The following is a 21,996-nucleotide window of genomic DNA, read 5'->3' as shown; positions in this document are numbered from 1 at the left end:
GAAAGGGTCACATTACTGTCAGTGATAGTCCAGCGCAGGAGAGGTGCAGTGTGGGTAATGAGGCCCCAGAGGGCCGCCAGGAGGTCGGAGGTGACGCTACCAGTGGCATATGACGAGCATGTGTGTTTGAGGCAGCAACATTTCATACAAACATGGCCGAGTGTAGATTAGCTTCGATGTTTGGGGTTCGTAGCTTCAGATTTGTTTTCTTACTCGAGAGTGTTTATTTTCTCCTCTGATACGAGGAAACACTTTGGCTCCTCGACAGAAAATTCTGTCCACTCAATGAGTGTTGGGCGGCCTGTGTGGGCCGAGTATCAGCTGTGAGGGGACAGGATATGATATGCACATATCTCTGCTCACATAGCTGACATTCACTCTGAGCTGGGACAGATAAACGGGACATTCCTTATTTAACAAGGACTTGTGGTCTCAAGTGTAGGTTTTTGCTACCATCCTCAGCAGGTTTGAGTGTGACTTTCTTCTTAAATGCCAGTTGGTGTGTGTATGAGAGGGAAAGCCCGCCATGATGTTTTAAACTGAATCCAAGGCTGAGCCAGTAAGGAAAATATTTTAATCCCGGCAAAGATGAAAGGATTTATTGTCAATACATTTTATTCTGAAGAATTAATACGCAATAACAGAATATGTGTTTTTGTATAAGCTTCTCTTAATCTGTTAGGTAACCTCCATTGCACCTCTGTTCTAATACGCATGAGCACATTACACTTTTAGCATCTCAACCCACTTCCAGACTTGGATTACGGATTATTAAAATTGTGTTTGCTTGTTTGATGCGATTGTCTCTTATTTGACCCATCAGAGGTCTGCGATGTCCGGAACAGAAAGTGAATCACGCAGTTTACATTCAGCCTTTAAGCTTCAGAACAGAAGAAGAAGAGGAAAGATATTTGAAGATAGTTTTAATGAATTTTCTCATTTTTTGTGATGATGACCAGCTTGTAGATGCAGACATGCGACACATTCAAGTAGGGCAAATAAAGAAAACTACAGCTTGCATGGCATACACAACTAAAACGTCATCAAAACGTCATGTCATATGTGCAGAATTATTCATTTTGTGCCTTCGTGACTTAAAGGTATTATCATGCAAGACAGTATGTACTTTCTGATGATGGGGGTTGTTGTCCTTGCTGGTTGATAAGTAGCTGAAAACTGTAGCCGAAACTGTAACAGATGAGGCGAAGTTTTTATTCGCCAACGTTTAGTCACGTTCACATACTTCCTTCCCCTCTCTCTGACGTATCATCTGACGTTTTCCTGGACATTTAAGTGACACGCGACCAAATGAAACATGCCGTTAACCCTGAACAGAAATGACAGATTTCTCTTGGGGCTGAAAAATATTGGAAACATCTGGGACGATGTAAGAAACAGCTAGACAAAATACTTAACAGAACGTCTCGTAATTTTATTGTGGAAATGTTTCATACTATACCTTTAACTTGATCAATACATTTGCTTTTCAAAATAAAACTTTTTTTCAGACACACTGGTTGAGTTCAACATTGTTTTGGGGGAAAAAAAAATGACCTCTCAAAGATATTTTCAAAGAGTGTTGCTGTCTTAAAGCAGCTGACACAAATGACCTTATCTTGAACCAAACTCACACTGACACACATTCTCTCCACTTTCACTGCAGTCCAGGATTATAAGAAAAACACATAATCCATCACGTTATTGGAAAGAGCTCGGGGGAGGCTGTGGGTAATCTCGACCTATGGCCCCAGAATCCTTTTAGTGTGTCCCTCGCATGTCTGTAATATGTTTTTAATATGTCTGACTGGAGGGATTCGGCTGATTTATGGCGCCGGCAGACACACATTTTCCCGGAGGCGATGTCACGATGATGTTCAACCAAAATGTTTTTCCTGTTGTTGTAGTTGTTAATAAGTCACACGCTTCCTTGACTTTTTTTTTTTTTTTTACCTTGCTGACAGTGTTGGAGGGTTCATTGGACAGCACGCCCGTGTGTGTATGTGTGAAAACCTGTACTGCTGCCACAGTGTGTTATGCATCAGATACCTCACACAGAAAAGCAGTTGGCTCAGCAATTAACTTCCAATAAAGCTTTATAACTTAATGACGGTGGCTTGTTGTGGTGTTAAACTGTGTGTGTGTGTGTGTGTGTGTGTGTGTGTGTGTGTGATGCATAGACCCACCAGAGTGCATACATTAAAGGTTTGTGATGCTAGGAGGTCTCTTATTAACTTGGTGCTTAGTCAGTGAGCCTGTGTGTGTGCTGCAGCGCTTTAACAAGTCTGGAAGTGGATTTGGCTGCAGTCCCGCTCTCTCCCCATGTTTCCTCCCTCACCTCTCCCTTTTCTTTTTCCCTCCGTCTTTCCGCCCTCTGCTGTCTTTTTTCCGACCCTTCAAACCGTAACTCGACCCCGCGCGGAGATTTATTTTCAATTATTATTGTTTGTTTCCAAATCTGTTTTCCATCCCGGCTCGTTGTACTGTAATTGTTTGCTGCGTATCCGTTTGCTTTTGAATCCGCTGTGTTGCTTCCGCCGCCAAATTTTTGTCAACATGTAAAGGACACACGCTCAGCACCATCAAAAGTGATAGTACCTATAGGTTTTCATATCTGTCTCTTCTCATGTTGAATTTTTCACATGAAAGAAGCCGACCGTCTGACGCACACCTGAGTTAAATGATCGGCGTGTCATCGAGCTCTGATAATGACCCATTCATTTGAATCAGGTGTGGCGGGGGGGCCCAAGGACACTGATCTATTATCAGCTTAGTTATTACAACCAAGAACACACACACAGACATCTGAGGTCCAGCCGTGTTCTCTGTGAGGCATCACTCAGCAACCGGGTCCCGCTTTCCATCTTTTTGCATCTGAGCGACGTGGTGAGGAGTCAGAATGTGTTTAAATGATCATTCTTATAGCTTCATCTGTGCTTTGGCAGTTTTGACCATCCTTATATACTAATTAAGTTTTTTGCTGAAGAAATATGAGCAGTAAGACATTTGCTTTAAATGAACCACCAGGTATGCTAATCAAAAAAGAAAGAGAAAACAAAGGCTGACAGTAGAATTTTACTGCTCAACCTCCGGGTAAAGCTGTGGCCACACAGTTCGACTTGTTACCATCATTTTTGGTGGCACAAAACAAATAGTTTGGAAGTTTTGTTTGCGCAATCGCCCACTCTGACTGTCATGTTGTCCTTTATAGTGTAATTTTTGGGAAGTATTTTAATCAGAACGGTAGATCTTCGTTGACTTCATTGACTTTTTATTTTTTTTATGGCTAAACAAACTGAATGAACACACGCTTTTTTGTTTTCATGACTGAATGAACTGAATAACAAATAGACCTTATAGAACAACACTATTTAGTACTGTTTCATGTTGTTTTTTATTTGGTGGACCCTGCCACCTTTCTAGCATCAAACTGTCTTCTGGGGACCTTAGCTTCCTCTGAGAACAGCCTCTTTATTCAATTATGGAAAAAACAAATATTTCTGACTTTATATTACCTCATTAATATTGTAAACATTAAATATCTGAGCTTGAATTTCTTTTCCAAAACGACATAGTGCCTCTTTAACAGGGTGAGGACATAACAGACGGATATTATGGTCAAAGCTATGTGAAAGTAAGGCCAATTAATAATAAACCCAAATTATCTTTTCAGTTCATCAACCTGCATTACAGTAACTGATCTTCCTGACCATTTCGAGGAAGTGCAACAAGCTGTAAACACATCACTGACATATTAACCAAAAACAGGAGGTGTAGACTTCCAGCAGATACGAAAAAATGTACGCATTCATTCAGAGATTTGTTTGTACACCGCGATGTTCAATTTTCCCTCTATTATTAGCTCTGCTTTGGTCTCCTCCAACTTTCAAGGGAAATATGTGTCTCTGTTGCTGCTAAAGGCTCCTCTCTGTTCACCAGCTAGTTTTTAAACTGCTGTTTGGTGCTGCTGATTTGTCACTACACACCAAATAAACATAGATATTACTCTTCAGTCTTAATATTAATATTATACATGCTTAATTTTGCGATATATTCAGGACATTAGTTTATTTTAACATCGTGGTGATAGTTTGATCGTAAACAAAAACACCACTGTGTCTGACAGCTTTTAAACACCACTCCTGTGCGCATGAAACTCGACCGCTTGTGTATGCGTTGGCGTGTATGTTTGGCGGCGCACATATGAGCGCATATTTGTGTATCGCCTGTACACACTTGTGTGTTTGTGTGTGGTCCCGCAACCCTACACCAGCACGGGGGAAAAAGGCTTGAGGAAGGAAGTCGGTCCTTGAGGATGTTCCTGCTAAAATGCTTATTTGAACAGCTCCGAACCTCACAATACGTGTGTCGCTCCTAAGTGCCTTTTAAATGAGACACTCCGCAACGAGGGCTCCTATCAGCGTGTGATCTGCACTCCTGTGAACCGTGGAGTTTCCTCCGTGTCCATTAGCTATTGTTTCCCCTCCCGGCCCTGCCACAGGTCCTGCCGCTTCCATACCACAGCCTGCACCCCGTAGCCCTCGGTGCTCGGCTTTCAAAAACCCACGTCCGTCTCAAAATTCAACATCTACCCCTCCTAATTAAGTGAGTCTGCTTCACATATCCCCCACCCTGGTTTCCCCCTATTTCCCATCTGTATCATCTCACCTCCAAGACCCTTGCTTTGTGTCCCCCCCGGCTGCACTGATAGCCATCTCCTTGCGCAGGTGATTCAGTCTCCAGACTAGGAGGTGGACGATGGACAACGACAAGGGAAGTTGTTGTTGTTGTTACTGGAGAATGTGTGCAGGATAGACGCTCACATTAGCTCCTGACCCACTTTTTTCCTGGGCCCATTTTTCTGAAAGGAACTGACCAGAGAGGCATTCCTTGACTGCCGCTGCAGAAATATTGACAGAGACACCCCGATCCTGTTGATTCAAGCCCGCATGAGGAGATGGGTATAATGTTGGCTCAACGCATGAGCAGGCAAATACTAGAATAATACAAAAAGAAAAAGCAGTATTTCTTCCACTGTGCTGTGCTGATCAAACTCAAATGACAGGCAGGAAAATCTGACTAGTTTCCACTTGTCTTTAAGCTTTTAATAAAATGAATTCCAGTTCTTTACTTTTTAAGATTTGGGTCATCTCTCTTCTGGTCTCGAGAGCCACCATCTTCAGTCTTCCCATCCTGGCCTCCTTTCTTGCTGAGACTTTGCTAGCTTTTGCCTTAGCATGAGGCACCTGTCAATCACACGGTCTCTCTGATGTATCAGAGTCAAAGGTCAAGTTAACACCATGGCCTTCTGAATACTGAACACAGCAAGTTTCATGTTTGTCAACTTTCACTTTTAGCTGGATCTTGAATATATTTAGGTTATTCCTACAAATAAAAATGAATTTTATCAATGTTTTCTGTCACTGAGACTCTCCTGCACTGAGATAGTGTCACTGTTAGTGAAGTCAGTGGCTGCATGTGCATGCAAGAAAGTGGGTTGGTGAGTTCAGTCTGATCAATAATTGAATACATCATGTGATCAAACAGTGACTGAAATCATCTTGTGCAACCCTCTCTCCCAGCTCCCTTAGATTTGCGTGTCTGCTCAGCTACCCTCTTCCCTTTCTTCCTCCTCCTCCTCCTCCCTGCTCATTTTTCTCCTCTTCATCCCTGCCACTCTCTCCCCAGCCTCTGTCTTCTATTTTCAGCAACACTCAGTCATTCAGGCCAAGCTGCTCAGCTCGCTCGACTCCACTGTTCAAGACAGAAACGCGCACCTAGCTCGCCCAGCAGACAAAACCAAACAAATGTGGGATCCAGACAAGATGCAGCATCGTCTTCGACTGGCAGAAGAACCCCTTAACATTTCTCATCTTGTGAAAGCAGCTTGTTACCTCGAGCGAGCACCAGCAGCCTGCTTAAAGTGGGAAAAAACTCCAGATTAAGTGAAACCGTCGAGCAGATGGCACCATGTGACCTTGACCTAAATTCCTAGCTCATACTATCTGTTTGTAATGATCCTTGAGAACACACACACACACACACTCACACAAACCTAATCATCTTACTATGAATCACATAGCAATTCCATATGTTGCTCACTTCCTCAAAAAAGCTGCGGGATCCAAATCACAATGTCTGTTTATGTGTTCACTCATGTTTATGTTCTTTACCTTCAGGAACTTCAATTTAAGTGAAAACTGTATATTCACCTATAGAACTGTTTCTATATGATTTAAAGAAAATCACAGAGGGGTAAAAATACAAAACAAAAAAAGCTAATTGAAGGAAAGTTTCCAAGTCTGCTTATTCTAAGCAACTTTGTCCTGTTGCACGATCCGTCCATCCACAAACCCGCTCCCTTCCCCCCACACACACTTGTAGTCAGCTCGGTTTAGAGTCGTGAGACATGCTGAATGAAAATTGCACAGTCAATGGAGTTAATTTAGTTTATTTTCTTTTTTCACACCCATTTAAAATCATCTTTAGCCGTGACACACAGGTGAGCAAAAATGTGAAGAGGAGATTCACGTTAGGGCTGTAATGATATCAGATGTCTGCTACATGAACAGATTCATGATGACAATGGAATCGGGATATATACTGACAGTTCTAGGGAAAAAATGCTCACGTTTAGCTTCGTTTTATCTCTTATTGCAAATGAATTAGAGGAGGAGGCGGAAAGGGAGTCAGTCAGAAAAATGAACAGAATTGGAAAAAAAGGTTCATTACACTTAGTTATTCTTGAAAATGCAACTGATAAACAAAAGACTCACAAGGCCTAACATGTGCTCTGGATTATGAACATGTGATCGATATTACATTTTTAAAATATCCCATTATCATCAATAGTATCTGTGTATCACGACGACCCTCGTTCACATGACTTTTCTCAGTCAGGAACTCATTTTCCCAGTAATTCCAACACCAACATGCACGCCCTCCCTATGCATCTTCTCACGGGCTGTTTGTGCTCATTTGACCTCGGATGACCTGACAGGAGGACAAGCGAGACGCTCTACCTCCTCCCTCTGCTCCACCCTCTCCTCCTCCTCCTCCTCCTCCTCCTTTCTCTGCCTCTAGAAGACAGCAGCCTTCTCCTAAACCAGCCCCGTCCATTTCTGTAACCACTGCGAGATCTGATCGCTCTCCCGGCGGAGACGCCCATGCTCTGCTGTGTATTTGTTCTGAATATCTGATCCCGGGTTTCGGTCCAGAACACGTCCATTGTGCTGCTTTGATTGGCTGTTTGAATGTGTTAGGTGGGTGTTTTGATTGGCCGCCACTGTGAGACAGTGTTCCTGTGGCGTTCTACCCGCCCGCTCGGGGTGGACGTTGACCTCACGGAGCAGCTTACCAGTCCACATCTCACAGCCCTCAACGTCACAGAGGAGAAATACAAAACTAAACCCTGGTAGTTTTCCCACAGAAGTGTTTGATTTCTGACCTGCGGCCTCTTTCTTTCTCACTCTTTCAGTCTCTTCACCCACAATCCACTCTGTTTCTATAGTTTCTTTAGAATCCAGTTAGTCCTCTTTTAAAAGTAAATCATTCTGTAGTGTCCCACAGCTGGGTTCAGATTAGTATTTTAGAGAATCGATTACTTTTTAAGCAACTTTGGCATTCCAGTCTCCACCGATCAGTCCTTTTGTGTTTTGTAGTGCTTATCAATAGACAGTGCTTCAACTGAGTTGCTAACACAAGCCATTTCACCCGTAAATGAATAAGCAATATGACCATTCCGGTATAATTAGCTGGCTACTGTTTGTGTTAGAGGTCACTGTTTGCTGCGCTAGTAGAGCTCTATTGATGTTACGATTCTTGCTCACTGATAAAGCTTGTACAGTCACAGATTTTCTCCATGAAGGGACACTCTAACGATGTATGCTGGGAAACTCACAAGAGACAGATTCCAAAAAAAGAGTGGTCAAAACTGAAGTCACAGGAGCAGAGACAAACTGGTTTTGAGTCTCTAGCATTGAACAAGCTTGGGGTTTTATCAAAACGTTCCCTCCAGAGCCTCAGATGACGTTGTTGACACAGGCTGAGAGGACATGCAAACGTTAAAGGTGCATTATGTAACTTTTTCATGGTCCTTTTAAACAAATGGACACAGGGCTCTTGATACAAGGAAAAGCAGTTTACAAGAGCTAATGTAAGCTTAGATGTATTGTTGCATTGTTGATTTATCTGTTAGTTGCTTTCTTTGTATTTGTGGGGTGAGAAACACGGCACATTGCCTGTCAACAGTTGAAAATACAGGACTGTATAACCAAAATTACAGTGCACCTTCAAGATCAGGCATAAATAATTTTCTCTTTTAAAAACAGGCCGTAGACAAATAAGAATAATACATTCTGCAGCTTCTCAAAACATTTTAGATGAACTTTGCACATTGTTTCACGGTGTCTGCTTTTACTGCCTATGCCAGTACATTTGAAATTGGACTACATATCAGTAGCGAATGTTTAAAGGATTTAAGAAAAACTGCAGAAAATGTCAATTCTGCTTAATCTTCTCGTCCTCATAGTTATGTCAGAGTGTTCTTATAATAAGTAAGCTGTGCCTGTAGGTGGCTGTGATAATGTGCTAAAATCCCTTAATCCTGCAGCCCACACACGTTTGCACAGGGGACACGGGTCACAAGGTAATGTGTGCATACGCAAGCTGAGCACACATGCATCCACTTACGTGCTAGCTTATTCGTGATTTGTATTTTTGCGGGTTTGACTTTATTTATTTGCGTTTCACGTGCGTACACAACGTTGTGTGTTTATGCGCCTCTAAGCGTCGGGAAAGGCTCGCTGTCATGCCGTCGCTCTGTCTGGTACCTTCAGGGTTTTCTGTTACACTTTGGGTTCTTCGCTGTGTTTCATGGTTGTAAAATAATGCCGGTGCGTGTGTGTATAACTTATGGCATAACGTCTACCACAGGCACGCAGTTGTACAAACAACGTGTCAGAAAATCAAACAAATGCAGCAGCAATCCGTCACACAGACCAGGTGTCCTTTCCTATAATTATGTTTCATAAATAAAAAATATGCAGGCAGGCTCGTTCTTGAGCAAAATGACTGGAACCGTACATATATACGGTTATAGATGAAATATAGTCATGGAAAGAAAATCTGTTCCTCTTATCCATACTATGGATATAGTGAATAGAATAGAAAGAGACTGAGAAGTGTTTCACAGTCAAATAATAACAGCACATTAAACCCTTCTGCACCTTTTTTTTAATCGCTCAAATATTCCTGTTGCTCTAATCAGGACTGCTGCTGTGCTTGAGGGACAGAGTGTCGTTCTTTTGAAAAGTTATTCACTCACTGTGTTGTTTGTGTTTTGGTGATGCTGGTGACTCACTTGGTTAGGGTTGTGAAAACATGTTGAAAATATAAAGCTTGGTCACCACAAAACCGGCTTGAGATGATACAACATCTTGTAAAAAATGTGGTTTTCCTGTAATAATAATAATAATAGCTGGTCTTGGTCGTCACAAAAACGGCTGGACATGTCCCCGTGGACTCTCGGTGTGGTCGCCTGTCTGGAGGCCTTGTTGTTTGTGATAACGCCACAGCCTTCCCTCCCACATTCTGATGTCAAAGTCAGCTAATGAGCATTTAATGTGAATGTGATGTGCCATGTTTTGTACAAATGTCAATCTTGGAACATGCCTGTGTTCTTGCACAAACTTCACCTGCTAACGTTTTATCCTGGTGACTGGGCTGCCTTGTGTCCATCTGATCCATCCGGGAAACATCACACTCTCACCTGTAAACTTAAGGTGTGTTGAAATAAAGACCCTGTTTGTGTCTTTCTTTATGAGACATTTGGTGGTTCGTCTTGTACCTGTGCATAATTAATTCCCACACAGTCTTAATTTCCCTTGGCATGCCCTCATCGTCATCTTTTCAGGGCAGTCTTTTCTCCCCGACCCTCTTTTTACTCCTGTCTGCTAATCCAGTCCTCTCCTCCACATGAATTACTCTCTCCCACTCCAAATATCAGCCTCCGCGACGGCATCCAGTGCCGGGAGCTTTGGCGCTGTTGCTCACAGATCTAATGCCGTGCGCCTGCGTATGTCGCGGTCTCTTTCCAGCTTTGGATCCCGGACCCCATGAATAGAGCTGATTCGACTGTTTAATCTGCTCGCCTCTGTTGTTAACCTCCGATCAATAAGGAGGCTATGAAGGAGAAGCTTACCCTTGAGGAGGTATTGAAAATGTCTCAGAGCTGAAAGCATCTGTTCGTTGATTAGCTGATTGACTGCCCAATGTGATGATATCTTTCAGGTTTGGACAGTATGTCAGGCAAAATAAGACTTTAAAAAAACATCGTATTTTAGTATTTCAGCTGCACATATTAAGTTTATTTCTGGTGTTTTTAGGATGTTTACACTCTAGAAACTCAAATTAAAAACATCTGGATGTAAATGATGAACCGTCTCATATTGACGGCCCTCCTGAGATGTCAAAGTAACATGCTGTGTGACTTTCATCCTCTTTTTGCAAAATATAACGCTTGTGAATCTAATTGAGCTGTTTCATGAGAAGCATTCCAAACAATAACGGAAACTCATCTGATGTTTTATCTCACAAAGTGCCTCCTGTCCCACACCAGATCTTCTGATGTCATTGGTCTTATCGACGGACTCCTCCCTTCTTTCGTTCCTTCTCCTCTCCCTAATAGTTTCATCAGTCTCTTCCCCCTGAACCACTTTCCCTCTCATCATCGCTGACTGCCAGTGCCAGCCATCAATCTCTCCCTGGTCTCAGCAGTTTAACGCAGGAATATAAATCACCGGTATACTTCCACAGCTTGACTGTCATCGGACACCAGGCCACAGCAGGGCAAGGCAGAGAAAGTGGGGCTGTGATCTCCAGCCTTCCTCTCCAACGTGTGAACTGTAAGTTTGACTGAGAACTGTAGAAATTCACCATTTTTGGAGCAGAAATCCCCAAAGTGATTATTCATTGCCCAGTTTATGACAGTCACCAGTAAAGTGGTGTTTGGTGTCCGGATAAGTGCAGGATTCTGCTGACTGCCCGGGATGTCGAGCGTGTTTCGACAGGCCTGAAATATCGAATCAGGGCCCTCTGCTCATGGGTCCTCGCTGACCTGGAACTCAACACCCCAAACGGGACATCCGACGGTGTCAGGCGGACTGCAGCTGAGGAGGCATCCCGGCCGGTCTGATCACTCTGTCTGGCATTCCTGGGATAACATGGGAGGAACTCAGAGCTCGGAGAGAAATTCCCAAAACTCTCAACCTGTCAGACGGGTGAATGACACACAAAGAGAGGGGGACGACTCAGACGGTTGAGGCCCGTGCACTTTCACCTAGGTCATCAGGCAGACTGGAAGGTGTGTGTTGAGCATGCTCGCTCTTTATCTTGGGTTAAAGGATAAGTTCACCCAAAAAAAATGAAAGTTCTGTCATTGTTTACTCACCCTCATGTTGATGGAAAGTCAGCGCTTACCAATACACCACCGTGCTGCCTTGAATTGGGACCAGGTGGTGTAATCCATCCTTGAATATCGATCTGATCCTCACTCCCATTTGCACATGAGCCCATGGAAGAACTAATGCCTGAACACTTCACTTGTGCAGTTAAAGGGAAAAACCCGCTTTCAAAAACGCACTCTGGATTCCTTTGTGCGTTTCGTTGTGTTCCTCTCACTTAAACCACTTTCACATCGCAGAAGGAGATGTGAAAGATTTGAAAAAATCACCACAATTGACTGTATCCAGCTTCTGAAATGTGAGGATTTGCTGCCGTCCCCTTTTTCCCCATCATTATAAGTCACATGCTTTTTTGTTTTTTGGCACCTGATGAGACAAAATGATCTATATTGCTGGTGACTGGACAGGACCGTTGCTGCAGTTGCCACCCTGTGAAAAAGGTCACACTTGTGAGCGAATGAGCCGGGGATGCTCAGGCGAGCTTTTCCAGCACAACTCAATTCTGTGTGCACGATCGTATGTGCGGCATGACTGTGTTATTATAGTGTGTATCAAGGGTTGACTGAAAGGGATCCTTGTTTGGGTGTGTGGGTGGGAGAACATGTAGGTTTGGTGTGTGTGTGTGTGTGTGTGTGTGTGTGTGTGTCTGTTTGAGAGAGAGAGCGAGTGAGAGAGCGAGAGAGAGAGCGAGAGAGAGAGAGAGAGAGAGAGAGAGAGGAGGGGTGGGGGGGACACCGCCTCTCACATCTGGCTCTCCATGTCAGAGACTCACATGAACAAGTTATGCCGAGGCACTGCTGCACCTTCAGGGTGCTGAGGAGGAGAGGAGAGGAGAAAACAAGCTGGATGGACTGATCCTTCTTTTTTTTTTTAGTGGGTCTGGATCTTGTGAACAGGACCTCATCCGCCTGCGCTGGTGCAGGAAGGTGACGCAGCGTTAGAGGAGCTTTCACACCAGGTGAAGCGGTGACGACCATTGCGGCACCGCAGCAGCGGCAGCAGCAGCCGGAGCCGCCGGGAGCGCACTGGAATAAATAAATAAAGGGACTGAGGAGGAATAACGGGTTGCTGACGGAGCGCTGCATTTTTTTTTTCTCTTTCTTTTAGTATTATTATCATAGTCAGGGAGTGAATAATGCCTCCACCGCAATGACAACCCAGCGGAGGTCTGCCAAGCTTCAGCTGCGGCGGTCGATCAGCGAGCAGCTGCGGGACTCCACGTCCAAGGCTTGGGATCTGCTGTGGAGGAATGTGCGGGAGAGACGGCTGGCAGGTCAGAGAGCCAAGTGGAAGTGAAACTTATTGTACTGTTTTAATTCTCGTTCTCGACTGACGCGTGTCTGTTAAATAGATCTGTTGCGGCATGAGTCGTGAACCGCTTCCTTTAAAACATCCCGTTGTCTTTTTAAAAAGAAAATCAACATATCAGGGTCGGAAAACGGATTTCTGTCCGCGTTTTTTAAAAATGTATTATTTTTATTATTTTTATTATTATTATTATTATTGTTATTATTATTATTATTTTACCATTTTAAACAACTTTGCTGATTATTAACATTAACAGGGGTATCAGAGGCAGGAGTTAATCTCGCCGTGTGTATCCTCTGTGTTATGTCTGTAGCGTCATGCGCAGCGCGCTGACTGATATTTTGGGAAGGTCATTGTCAAATATAGTGCTCCAACCAGCGCAGGCATGTGCTGTGGACAGGAGCCCAGCTGGGTGGTGTGGGGGGTTCAGATGCCAGTCAATCAGCATTTGTTGTCCCAGTCTGCGGATTTTGTTATAGAGAAAGCGAAGGGGGGGGGGGGGGGGGGGTGATATTTTGGGGGGTTTATTTTATCAGCGGGGAGTCTGAAAATATTCTCCATGGGAGCCAATGCACCAAGTTTGTGGAGGGTCAGCGGGTTTGCTCTATATTTACAGTGGCCTGGATGCGCAGACTTGGATGTCTCTCTCTCTCTCTCTCTCTATGTAGAGAGTTGCATCTGTCTCCTGGCTTTAATGTAATTCTCGAGATGTCTGCCTCTTAAGCAAATTAAGCGATGAACATTCCCACATTCAGCATCCCGCAAACCGAAAATCATTCAAAGCCACAGTCCCTGACAAGTGCAGAGCGCTGATAAATCGCTTGTGTGGCCAGCCATAGGCCACAGAGCCATTGTTGAGCATCATTTTCAGTATTGCATGATGGGTAATTAACAATGAAGAAGATGCTTTGTGTTCACATTCGAGTCAAATGGAGCATCCGGGCGCACCTGCTACCCCTCCTACCCCCACCCTTCAATTTCTCACCCCTTAATCCTGTCCTCAAACCACACAGCCCCCTCCTACACCACCCCACCCCCACTGCTTAACCCATCAGCTCAGGAGGCACGCAGTTCACATCTGCCTGGATCAGATTTAAGGGGAAGGGGGGAATCCTTGAAATGTGCACATGTGGCCTCTCCGTTACGCAGAGAAGATGGCATTTTGTATGTGGACGTGCATGTTGGGAGCCGATCAGATGTTTTGAATCGGAAAACCGTGTGGTGGATTTGCCAGAGACGGCTGTTTGAGCAAGAAATAATGTGAAAGAGCTGTCCTGTGTTTCAAAATAAAGCACTGGATTTGGCTGAAAACTGAAACAAAAGGCGGTAGATGGTGCTTAAAGGACAAATGCACATACAGCAGAGCAGAGAGTCCAAGAAATCACAGAGATTAGGCGACACAATTCTAGTCCCCACCGTGCGTTCAAGTGGATTCGATTGTGTTCATGTTTCGGTTCAATCATCCGAATGCTGTCGCGCATGTGTGAAAAACTGAGGGCGCATAATAGCACCTGGATTTAGTGGTAATCCCACAGATTTTTAGGTTAGCGGTGGGGGTTGGAGCTCCCTTTGCGTGCGGGATTTGAGGGTCTTAGTCACTTAGGTGTGGGGGGTGTTGGCGATTGTGCGTGTGTGGGTGAAAAAACACAGATGCAGGTAAATGAGTTCAAACCTTTACCTTGAATCATCTCCGTGTGGCTATATCTGTTCGCCACCTGCAGCTGTCTTTCAGTGCTGTACTGTAAATACTTGGCTAGCTGGCGGTAAAACTCAGTGATTGTTCAGCTTTGTGTTTGTGGCTCTGAATGCTTTTGAGGACACACTAGAGGTGGCTCTGTGCTTTCTAAGGTAATCTAAAGGCTGTACCAACGAAATTTAGGTTCCATATTCGGTTAAAGCCTTTAAAGTCCTTTCAGAAAGGCAACCCGATCACCAGAATCAATGTTGGGAATGTTTCTGAGAACCACAGATAAGTTAAAACTTTACTTTTGATTGGTTGTTCACGTGTCTTTAGGTTAGATTTTTTAATACTATGTTGTGACAGCCCTGTGCTTATGCTCCGGTTACATTCAGGTACAAAAAATACTTGGTAAGGGTTAGGAAAAGATCATGTTTTTGCATAAAATACCCTGTTGTGTCGCTACAAACACGGTTGGAAAATTTCCTGACGTCTCGCATGAAACCCTTGCTGTCTGAGTCAGTTTTCTCAGACTGTCATCGGTATGCTGCAGTTCTGAAGCACAAAAATTCTCAGCCATGGAATGGACTGCTTATTTTGCTCATTATATGTCTTGTATGATTAAAAAAAAAACACTATCTGGACAGGCTGACAAGGTTAAAAGCTTGATTTTCATCTCGCTTGGCAGCTGTCTCACCCAGCGACACCTTACGCCACTGCCATCCCCTCCCCCTCCCCCTCCCCCCTGCCGACACGAATGTCAGACAAACATGCAGGAAAGCAAAAATTCCAACATCTTATTCGATCGACTGGGCGTAATTCATCTGTGTTAACAAGTCATCGCTATAGAGCTTCAGAACCGGCGAGATCTGGCGCACACATTTGAACGTGTCAGTTTAATGATTGATTTAGCCCCCTCCAAGAGACATTTCAGATGTTTCTTTTTTATCTCTATTGCGCACATGTGCGGCCTCAGATGCTCAGGAATGGGCTCCCTCGGCTCTATCTAAGTCTGTAGGTTAAAGATTAAAGGTGACTGGGCTTTGAAAGTCAGAGCCCTGAAGCTTGGAGATACTGATGGTGGAGCTCAGGCTGGTTAGTGTCATCCTTTGGATAGTTAAAAACCTCCCAAAGGCTTTTTTTATAACGAGACCTGCAGCCTTTTCCTCATCTATACTCTACTGTCGGTTCCTTTTCCATCTCTGCTTTTATTTGTGTTTTGTGACTGGTATCCATAAAACAACATATTTCGCATGGCATAGATTTTCAATAGAACATTTCGCTTATGGGTATTTTGTTTTGTTGAGGATATTTGTTCAGGGATGTATTTTATATTTTACATCCTGTCCTCGAGCAAAGGTTCGGGTCATGATAAGTAGTACGAGAACGTGACAGCCCGTTAATGTCCACAGTGGAATTTTATCATTTCCTTTCCTTTTAGCTGAGCTAAGCACAAATCCATTTGATTAAAAAAAAAAAAAACATATTTCTTTGCATTCTTAAAAGACAATTAAGCATGATACATTTGTGAAATCATAACTATTGATTCTGTGCAGCCATATGTCTTGATCAGCATCCTACCATGTCTAACTGTGTAATGGACCCACTGTCTTGTTTTGCCTCCCCTCCCAATTGAAAACTGTGCTTTCGCTTTCAAAATAAAGGCACCAAAACTACTTGGTTAGGCTTAGGAAAAGACTGCGGTTTGGTTTTAACTACTTCCTTAAAAGATTAACCATTGACTATTGGCTCCACGCAGGATTCAAAGCCTGGTTTCTTGGAAGATTGTACTGTGACCATCCCGAACTTTCTGCTGAAACCCACTTTTTACCTTTTTACACTACTTTCCTTCTTTGCTCCCATCATATCGCCCCCTGCTGGTTCTGTTCCTTTTTTTAAACATGTGCATTTCTCTCGGCAAGGCGAGGAAAACTACGACACTCACATGAGCTGTCTTGAAGTTCCCTTTGCCGATTTTGTGTTTCAAGCTCCAAGAAGAAAACACTTTATTGATATTTTATAGTTAATACCCATTATTGGGTCGATCAGGACTTTAAAGATCTGGACGTTGGAGAGTCACTAAAGATGACTTTTGTTTCTGAATTTCCTTATTTCATCCAACTGATTCTTGTCATGCTCCCACCTTTGCCACCCTGCTTGTATGAATCACCTTTACTGTCATGTAACTGTAATCAGCTTTTAGTTTTGCCTGTTCAGTTTTGGCCTGCTGTAAGTGAGACGGAGCGATTGATATTATATTACTGTCTCCTTACTACAGCCCTACCCCGTGCCAATCCATTTACACACATCTATTTAGCTCAAGATCACGTTACTGCGTCAGCCTGCCGGTGCCCGGCATCGGTCAGAGGGTTCACTCACCGGTCTGCGTCGTGTTTTGGGTCTATTTTCTTTTCGCGCTTAATCCACTCTAACATTAAAAGTAAACAAAGTCAGTTCACACTTCCTGTTTTTTCACTGAGACATCTTGGAGATAAGTTGTGATTGTTTTTCCAGATTACCTCAAGAGGGCAGTCTAATCAAATCACAGTTTTGAGATTCCTCCCTGGCTTGTGAGTGAGCATTAATATTTGATACGTGTTCACCTCTCTGAAAGCGTTTGACCTGCGGGCTGGATCTCTCTGCTGTACAGTAATGATGCCCCTCCACTGTGCGATCAGGTGCCCGAGTGTGACTGCTGACCTGAAATTGACTTTGCCGTGACCTACTTTTCCTGTGCGCCCCCATCAAACTCTTAAGCCCCCCGACCAAAATGAATTAAAATGACCCCCTGATATCCTCTAGTCCTTGCAAATCACTATTCTGCCAAACTAGGTCAAAGTATGAACTCCTCCTTCACTGCATTCCATACATTTATCCTCCAACTCATTCACTGTATGGCAGCATTCAACCGCACATTTCAGACATTAGCATAGATTACTACAACTGCTACATAACTGTTGTTTGACAGATGTTACGGCGATCAAGAGAGACCCAACAAGGAATGTTGGTGATCTTTATAAACCAGATCATTCAGTGTTGGGAAGTACGTTAACTCATGGCCTGTAGTACCATTTTGTGCTAGTTTATACTTCTTCATTTCAGTGGAAAGTATTGTAGTTTTTACTCTGCTACGTTTGTCTGACAGCCAGTTCATTTGCAGATTAGAATTTCACATAAACGCACATTAGATGAAAGCCATTACAATTTACGATGATTTCAGCTCCCTCATATTTGGATTTGTTTTGCTCATAGAAAGCAAAATGAAAATGTAAGTATAAAAGCTGCAATGGTTTTTGAATATTTTATGAAGACATTTCTCATGCTACACAATACGCACATGTACTATGGCAGCGAAAGTGGTGCATGAAGAGGAGTTTTCATTTGTCTCCTGGGAGTTGTTTTTATGTGAATGTGGATCAGATCTACGGTTTCTATGTCCCACTTTTTATTGTGTTTCACGCATCGTGGAACCGTTTTGGTTTAGAGAAGGGTTGCGTCGGGTAGTCGCCGCAGGAGACTGATAAATCATTTCATGACCCCTTCTTTGTCGTGGGAAAGGACAGAACAAAGCTGGCCTGTAACAATAGCTACATTAATGACTTATCATACATATCTTATCATACATGTATTATCAATATACTGATGTATGGACACAACGAAAGACTTTTCCAAATATTTTATTTCTTTTTGACTTTCTCACATTCCAATTCCAATGTGTGAATATGACTATGAATCAAAAGTTCTGTCCTCGTTCAAAGGGTGTACTTGCATTATTGTGATATTACATTATCAGTAAACCAGTGGCATGAAGTTATCTTGAGATGACAATGTGGGAGGCTGTGGCTCAGGGGTAGAGCTAGCGTCTTGTTATCGGAAGGTTGCTGGTTCGATTCCCCTGGTCTGCATGTTGAAGAGTCCTTGGGCAAGATGCCGAACCCCGGACTGCTCCTGATGTGCTAGTTGGCACATCACCTTGCATGGCAGCCTCTGCCATCAGTGTATGAATTTCTGTAAGTTGCTTTCGACTAAAGTGTCTGCTAAATGTACAATAATATCATTCATTGCAATTATTAAAAAAGAATCTACTGTGACAGGCCCAACTGTAAACAAAGAAGTTCAAACTAGCCTCATCTGGAACGGCTACAGTAGTAAAATGCTGCCTCCATGTTGTTGTATACACAATCTAATAATAACGTAGGTCAGATTGAGCACTTTAATTTTGATCCTTTGTCGCACATTTTGTCATTGGGATCAGTTATGTGACATGTCATGTGGTCTGAGCTCGGTGGTGTGGATATAGAGACCTTTTATGAATGGCATTATAGTCCTACTCAGCTTTAGTAACAATAGGTTTTCTCCTACATTACATTCCTCAGCACAGTTCGTGACTCGTGCACCCCCACACACTCTCTATTGTTCTACACTTTCCCATTTCACTCTGGCATACAGCTGCTGGGAGAGTGTTTTTCCTCTCAGGCCCATCCCCTACTCTCATCTCCCATCCCAGATATCCCCCTCTCTCACACACCCGTGCACACATTTGCTCCAGGCATGTACCAAATTGTGTCTCTGGCACAGCTTCAGGAAGCAGCGTTCCCTGAGCTCTCGTGTCATTGGCCGCTGGTCATGTGAGCAAAGGAAATAACTTTTGTGAGTTTATGAGACTTCCTCCGATCTCAGCTGAGAAGTGAGCATGTGTGGGTGTGTCTGGGGAGAACAAGGTCTGTCATCTGAGTCAGGTGGTGTGATGCAGCTTGTGTGTGTTTGTTTGGCTGTGGTGAGTTGAAGGGAGGAGGCGGACGGGCGGGTGGGGAGCTGATTTGGCTTCCAGTGAGGGCATGTTAGAGGCAGGAATTCAGGAGGAGTGCTCACACTGCGACTCATCAGGGTGAGAGTGGAGCGGGACTTCTAGGTTGGTGAGTGTGTTATGGACCATTATGGATGATGTGGACGCTGCAGCGAGCATGGACAGTACAAACGGAATAGAAACTGTCCCACAAGAGGACGTTACTGGGGGAGTTATCAGAAGACTGACCGTCGCTGACAGTGTGGACGACACAGAGAGTGCTGACGCTGTCTGTTCTGAGGCCAGCATGGATAGAGCTGACCTCACAGACAGTAGGAGCATGGAAATCGATGACCGAGTGGATCAAAGTGCCAAGGACCACAGTACCAGCGGTGAGAGTGACGCCGACAGCACCAATGAGGGAACTTGTCTGGAGGCCATGACACCTTCTGGGAAGGACCACTACCTGAGGCTAGGCGACACCCCTCGTCGGCGCTCGGCCCTGCGCCTCTCGCGCATCATTGCCCGCCAGCAGCTGCTGCGGAGGCTAGCACAAGGTAGAAATAGATAGCTAAGGCCAAGTGGTGATGTGTGATGAGATTCTTAAAAGAAAAGAGGAAAAGATCATGTAAAATTCAATCCAATTTTGTAATCTTCCTCTGAATTATTGTTGTTCGTGAGTTTAGATAGCTGTTATTGCAAGGAGATGGAACCTAAATAATGATGCCATGGATTCATCTATGAGTGATCAACTATTAAATTAATTAGCAACTAGAATAGGTTTACATGCTTTAATGCTCACAAAACAGCTTGTCCCTCTCTCTTTAAGGCCCTCCTCCCAATAACCCAGTCTGCTGTGATTGGTCAGCTCACACACGCCTGAACCAGCAGCGTTAACTACAGCAGAGCAGCTGTGCTAAATCAATTCTTGTGTGAGAAACTAGCCGCAAGGCAAAAGTTATGCAAATGTGTGACATGGTGACATAGTGTAATGTCACATAGTGACAGAATTAAAGGCCAGCCTACTGACGAGGTGTTTCAGGAGCAGTGTTTTCTGTGGTATAGAGGAGCATCTGTTGGTGTGGACTCAGGATCTTTTGCATGCACAACAACCTGAGGGGGAAAAAAGCATAATAGGTCAAACTTCTGCTTACTCCTCTATATTAAACAAGAAATTTGAGGCCATCATCTTAGGCTCATCATTTTTCATATTTTTTGACATTTTATTGCTTTATGTGTATAGATCTGACACTGACTTTAAAGTGTTTGAAGCCTAACTCGTGTGACTCCTTAGTTTTCTTTTCTCCTTTGGATGAACTCAACAAACTCCTCATGTGATTGTCCATTGTCCAAAAGAAGAGCGCTGGGTGCAGATTCAAACAATGCAAGCTTTGATCAAAAAGTCAGTTTGTTTGTTTTAAACCCACTAAGATTGGGCTTTTGTGTGCATTGGGAATGTGTACACTCAGCATTTACACCCGGGTCAATTGTCTCTGCAGTAGAGACAGGTTTTTATCACCTTGGCTAATCAAGAACGTTTTATAACTAGACCTCCCAGCTATGAAAATACCCGGATCGCCAACCAAGCCGGCTAACTTCCAATGTAGCTCCTGGCTAGCTTGATTCCAGATACAATTATTTGATCCTGCGGCGCTCCTAGACTTTCCAAACGTTATTGGACAGAATGGCTCAAATTATGACATTAAAAAACGATTTTGTGGGGGTTGTGACGCTCAAAAGAATTTAGCCACCGTTTCACTGGCGCTTCCTTCACAATGGGTCTATTGTTGTTTATTCTTCCGGCTCATTCGTGACGTGAAACGTGACATCAGTGACGTACAACGGAACGCATCAGATAAGAATCACAGACGGGCTGACTTGCCCGCGGGAAGTAAGAATGGGTTTACCAACATTTTTAAATAAAAAACATGTGGACCTGCTAATTTTGGTGGAAAACCAACACAGAAAGGGATTGTGACTCTTCGTTTAAAGGAATTTTTCAGTATTTGGCCTCTTGCGTAGATTTCTACACAATGGAAATGAATAGACCTTACACGTCCAGAAGCAGCCCATGTATCTTCTGTTTCATCATGCTTTTTAGGTTCACTGGCAAGAGCTCACACATTACAGGTCGCCAGCACTCCCACTTCTTTCTGGTCTTAATCAGACAGACACATGGAGCCACTTCCCCTGCAAAGTTGCCTTCCATAAATCTAAAAAGAAGTCATAACAAACCCCTAAAGGAGCATTGTGTTATTGTTTTTGTCTATGTCCCCTCTCTACCCAGCTCGTCAGCTTTGTATTCCATGGTTGCTTCCTCAACTTCCTGTCACATGACTCATGCTTCCCGGGGAGTAAACAAAACATCCCGGTGTTCATTTAAGAGGCTTTGGTCTGCTCCACTGCCTGTTCCTTATGTGTGTTATGTGAGTTCACTGTCGAAGATGAGCTACTCTGCTTTGAACATGAGGTTTTTTCCAGGTGTGGATGTTGGTACACTTCAAACTCATCAGATCTTTGTGTTGTCTTTTGTTCTGCTGATCTGCTGTACTGTGGCCCACAGCTCGTGGTTTTACGAAGGAGAAGAAACTTGTCAGGTCTTGAGTGAGTCCTGAGTGCTGACGAATTTGTCGTTGTGAGCCAAACCTAAAATGAAAAAATACTGATATGTGTGAAGGCGAGAGAGACAGATGACAACTGCAGTGTGCGAGGAATGTAGTTGGAGAAACAAGTTTATGCCTGTGCCGGTTTTGAGTGATGGTATG

At 43.7% G+C, this 21,996-nt stretch overlaps 1 protein-coding gene across 3 annotated transcripts in view; it reads left to right on the top strand.

The window, feature by feature from the left end:
• Positions 1-21,996, top strand: part of LOC115593806 (stAR-related lipid transfer protein 13-like) — a 66,803-nt gene that overhangs the window by 21,317 nt on the left and 23,490 nt on the right. Inside the window, exon 1 of one of the 3 annotated variants that reach the window (XM_030437495.1) lies at positions 12,172-12,732. The exons of 1 other annotated variant lie outside the window; for it this stretch is intronic. In XM_030437495.1, coding sequence (XP_030293355.1) covers positions 12,609-12,732 — 124 coding nt within the window. In that variant the 5' untranslated portion in view covers positions 12,172-12,608. Of the gene's footprint in view, positions 1-12,171; positions 12,733-19,249; positions 19,789-21,996 lie in introns of those variants that run through there. One more of the 3 variants, XM_030437494.1, reaches the window with a different exon arrangement.

The sequence above is a fragment of the Sparus aurata genome, chromosome 13 (assembly GCF_900880675.1).
Source record: "Sparus aurata chromosome 13, fSpaAur1.1, whole genome shotgun sequence".
Lineage (NCBI taxonomy): Eukaryota > Metazoa > Chordata > Actinopteri > Spariformes > Sparidae > Sparus > Sparus aurata.
The sequence above is the reverse complement of the archived record's forward strand: the minus strand, read 5'-3'. Positions and strand labels throughout refer to the sequence as shown.